General features: G+C 41.5%; 1 protein-coding gene across 2 annotated transcripts; it reads right to left on the bottom strand.

Moving 5' to 3' along the window:
* Positions 1-1,718: 1,718 nt before the first annotated feature.
* On the bottom strand, positions 1,719-3,159 carry DMAC1 (distal membrane arm assembly component 1). Of its 2 annotated transcripts, none has more exons than XM_032138602.2 (2): positions 2,798-3,159; positions 1,719-1,993 (listed from the first exon to the last, which is right to left on the bottom strand). In XM_032138602.2, the coding sequence occupies exons 1-2, from the start codon at positions 3,084-3,086 to the stop codon at positions 1,929-1,931; spliced, it is 354 nt and encodes a 117-aa protein (XP_031994493.1). In that variant the 5' UTR covers positions 3,087-3,159; the 3' UTR covers positions 1,719-1,928. The 2 variants fall into 2 exon arrangements, with proteins under 2 accessions (XP_031994493.1, XP_031994494.1); XM_032138603.2 differs by having other exon boundaries at positions 2,810-3,159.
* Between the last annotated feature and the right edge of the window lie 1,519 nt (positions 3,160-4,678).

Here is a 4,678-nt window from a genome sequence, read left to right as displayed (position 1 = left end):
CAGGTCCACGTATCTGTGGATTTTCTTCCACCTCTGCCACTGAGACAGAAAGACCAACTCCTCCTGCTCCTCAGACTACTCAGCATGAAGATGAGGATGAAGACCTTTAGGATGATTCACTTCTACCTAACGAATAGTGAATATATTACTTCCTTAATAATTTATTTTTGTTTTCTCTAGCTTACCTTCTTGTAAGAATACAGTATATAATACATACGACACAAAAAATATGTGTTAATCAACTGCTTTATGTTATCAATAAGGCTTCCAGTCAATGGTAGACTAACTACTAATTAAGTTTTTGGGGAGTCAAGTTATATGCAGATTCTCCACTGAGCAAATGGTCAGTGCTCTTAACTCCTGTGTTGTCCAAGGGTCAACTGTATATACGTTTAAGAGTTATTGTTTATCCAGTAGATCAAGCCAAGACCAAGTTAGGTTTATGTGTTTTTGGTTTAACCAAAGAAAATGTTCGGACTAAAGCAGTCCATCAATAGAACAGACTGCCTTTTAAACCAGGGAACAACCTGTCTTTGTAGGTATTTTAGGTATATGAATGACCATATGTATCTGCTTTGGGTCATCTATGGTCCCTTCCAACTTAAAACTTCTCTATTCATGAACATTGCATAATTGAACTGTGGATTTCATATAAATAATATCTTATTGCCTACTTTAGGTTTGAAATGTTTTCCTTCTCAGTTGCATAGATACATATAGCACCATCCCCACTATGAACTCTGATGTAGAAAATACAAGATTCTAAAGTCATCTGTGAGGCTAAATAGACTTAGGCACTTCCACATAATGCTGCAAAAAGCACAGCCTTAAAGGTACTACTTGCTGAACATGTCATTCCAGACACATACACTATGATTAGCAGCTGAATTTAACCGTGTCTTTCCGCTTTGAAAAACACTTTATATACCTTTACAAAGAAGCCATAGTATCTCAGGGTAGAAAAACCCAATAGGTAGAAAACATGGCCTTCTCTTAGAAAGGAACTATGTAATTTTGAGTACTTATCTCAAAATCATCACAGAAACATATCTAGTGCTTGTGGAAAAACAATCAAAAGATCTTTTTTTTTTTTTAGCTAAAGGTTTTGAATTTTTCTTGTGACATTTAAGTCTTTTATTTATGCTGACTTTTACGATTATCTAACTGTTTCATAATGGTTATTCTTGCCTCCATGAAAGGGAAGACAAGAACAAAAAACTGACAAGAACAAGTTCTAGCTCCATCATGGACTTACTGAATGACCCTAGGCAAATCATTTGGGCTCTTTCTTGTGTTTTAAGTTTTACCTCCAATGAAGTAACTACCTCAGAGTAGCTGTGAAGCTCTCATAAGGTGATGGATTTGAAAATGCCTTGCAAAGTATGAGCAATTCATACATAGAAAGTTTCATGTACTTCTATATATTGCATGATGCCCACCCAGGGTTAGGCTGATAACAGTTGTTGATCCAATTATGAAAGAAATAAAAAGAACTCTTTAAAATAACGAAGTAAAATAGGTAATTTTCCCGTTGGTTTATCATATGCTCTATTTAAAAGTTTTAAAAATTATATTAACTATATAACTAAACATATTTATGTTTATTATATATGATATGCAATTATATAAGACATACTATTATGTTTATATATAATGCTTAAACAATTATATTTAAATATAAGTTATACTTTCCTTCACCAGATAAGACAAAGAACCTGTTTACTTCTCTGAGGGATTTATTGGTTCCTGTGAAACCTGTGAAGGCCACAAACACTCCATAGCCAGAGAATGACAACATATGATTTTCTTTTCAGTCTTGTAGTATCCACAGTAGTGATGTCTGTCCATGTACACGTGTCTGTCCAGAACACCCATTAAATTCCATGCCTGCTCTGTGTGTCAAGAAGACAGATTCACTGGTGGTACTTTCAAACAACGCGGTAGGCCTTCCCTTTGGGGTCTGCCATGACAACGATACCCCAGGTGGCAATGCCTGGAAAAAAACAACAATACCTTACCTTTATGCTGCATTTAAATTTATCAAGTGTTTCACATATACGCCATCTTATTTAACCCTCACAACACTTCTGGAGGATATATTACCATTGTATCTTTCTTACAGGCGAGTGAAGCACAGAAAAAGAAAAAAACATCAGGAAAAAAAAGAACATCCTGTAGGAGAATTTCCCTATACAGGATCAAGAAGGTAAGAGAGTTAGAAACCTAAAATTCTATTCACTGACAATCGGTTTGAAAGCTAAAAAAATCATGACGTTTGACTGGATGACATCTTGACGATCACAGAACGGGGCTGTGGGCCACATTACCCAGGTGTACCAAGCAGGTGAGCTTAGAACCCACGTCTAAAGATCTGGGATTCAAGGCAAATTTCTTAAATTAAGGTAGTGCCCTCGCTCAGGCTTTCTCCAGGACCTGGAGAAAAAGTATGGGCTTTGAGATCTGATACACCTGGGATCAAGTCGCTGTCATTTCCTGACCATGAACACAATACTCCTCGTTGCCTCGGTTTGCTCCACAGTAAGATGAGAATATTATAATCATACCTACTTCTAACAGCTATTCTGAGAATTAAAACGGCTGAGACTAATAAGGGTTCTCAAGAAATACTGATTTAAAATTTAAAAAAAAAAAAAAGGCGTTCCAACAACTTCCTCTCCCACCTTGTTTGAGGTGCCCCCACCACCTGACCAGCGCCAGCACCCCGCCTCCCCGCCCACGTGGCTGCTCCGTTTCCTTCCTCTACCCCGCAGATACCCAACCCGCCCAAGTGCTGTGCCTTGATTCTCACTGAGGCCGATGACCATCTTCGTAATGGTCCCTGGACTCGGGGGGTATCCCATCTTCATGGGCTTCCGTGCCACCCAGTACACGTACCCGCCCGCCCCCATCAGCCCCAACCCTGAAAGCACGCGACAGCTCCAGCAGGTCTTCAACAGGCGGTGTTCTGCTGGGGAGGTCGGCGCTCCGGGTGTAGCTGGGGGCGCAGGCTTGGCGGGCGCGGCGGCGGTACCGGGAGGCGCAGCGATATTGTAGGACTCAAAAGGCTGAGACAACCGAGACCCCATGTTCTGGAACTCGGCCTCAACCTTGGGAGTCTTTGCTTCAAAGTGACGTAAACCAGGCACCGGAAGGCAGAGCGCCGGAAAGCAGAACGCCGGGGCGCTGGCGCCGTGCGCGGAGGAAACCCAAGGGCTGCTGGGAAATGAAGTTCCCCTCCGCTTCAGAGGAGGGAAAAGATTAAAGAACGCTGCTCTTTCCTGCTGGATTTCTCTGTCAGCAACAACCTCGGATGCGCTGGAGGCCAATTCCAGCCCTCCTCCCCGCCGCCCCCTCCCGCCCCCCCCCCCAACTGTTTTAGAAATTCTGTAATCGCTACTCACTAAATGAATCACCTTTCAGTCTTCTTAAAGGAGAAGTCTGGGTCTCTTAAGTTTCCTGCCTCACATGAACTGCGAGAGCTTGGGCATGTCATATCTCCTATCCAGAGGCCTGTGAATCAAGGAGTTGGGTTTTACATGTGCATAATTATGTGCTAGATACAGACATACCACAGAGATATTGCAGGTTTGGTTCTAGACCAACACAATACAGCAAATATCTCGATAAAGCAAGCCATGCAATTTTTTTGGTTTCTCGGTGCATGTAAAAGTTGTTTATACTGTAGTCTATTAAATGTGCAATAGCATTGTGTCTAAAAAACAGTATATATATCTTAATTTAAAAAAAAATCTTGCCCAAAAAATGGTAACGATTACCTTAGCCTTCAGTAAATCCTAATCTTTTTTTTGTTTTTTTTTTTGACGTGGAATTTTGCTCTTGTTGCTCATGCTGCCCAGTGCAATGGCACGATCTCGGCTCACTGCAACTTCCGCCTCCCGGGTTCAAGTGATTTTCCTGCCTCAGCCTCTCGAGTAGCTTGGATTACAGATGCCTGCCACCACGCCTGGCTAATGTTTTTGTATTTTTGGTAGAGACGGGATTTCACCATGTTGGCCAGGCTATTCTCAAACTCCTGACCTCAGGTGATCCACCTGCCTTGGCCTCTCAAAGTGCTGGGATTACAGGCCTGAGCCACCGCGCCCGGCCACTTCTGATCTTTCTGCTGGCGGAGGCTCTGGCCTTGATGGTGATGGCTGCTGACTGATCAAGGTAGTGGTTGCTGAAGGTTGGGGTGACTGTGCCAATTTCTTAAAATAAGACAATAATGAAATTTTCTGCAAGAATTGACTCTTCCTTTTACGAAAGATTTTTTTGCAACATGCAATGCCGTTTTATAGCATTTTAATAACCACCATATAACGCCTTTCAAAATTGGAGCCCTTTATCCAACATTTTGACAATGTTCATAGCATCTTCGCCAGGAGTAGATTCCATCTCAAAAAACCACTTTCTTCATCCGTAGGAAGTAACCCCTCATCTGTTCAAGTTTTATCATGAGATTGTGGTAATTCAGTCACATCATCAGGCTCCACTTCTAATTCTAGTTCTCTTCTTGCTATTTCCACCACATCTGCAGTTACTTCCCTCATCTAAAATCTTGAACCCTTCTTAGTTGTTCATAAAGATTGGAATCAATTTCTTCCAATATCCAGTTAGAGATATTTTGATCTCCTCCCATGAGTCACAGATATTCTTAATGGCATCAGAATGGTGAATC

This window comes from Hylobates moloch, unplaced genomic scaffold (genome assembly GCF_009828535.3).
Source record: "Hylobates moloch isolate HMO894 unplaced genomic scaffold, HMol_V3 SCAFFOLD_19, whole genome shotgun sequence".
Taxonomy (NCBI): Eukaryota; Metazoa; Chordata; class Mammalia; order Primates; family Hylobatidae; genus Hylobates; species Hylobates moloch.
This window is presented reverse-complemented; position numbering and strand designations above follow the sequence as displayed.

What these genes read in the sequence shown, in the direction of transcription:
- DMAC1 (XM_032138602.2), bottom strand. Translation starts at nt 3,086, where the DNA reads ATGGGGTCTCGGTTGTCTCAGCCTTTTGAGTCCTACAATATCGCTGCG. An exon ending in CGGCCTCAGTGAGAATCAAG is followed by an intron (nt 1,994 to 2,797) that starts GCACAGCACTTG and finishes GTTTTTTTCCAG; the next exon opens with GCATTGCCACCTGGGGTATC.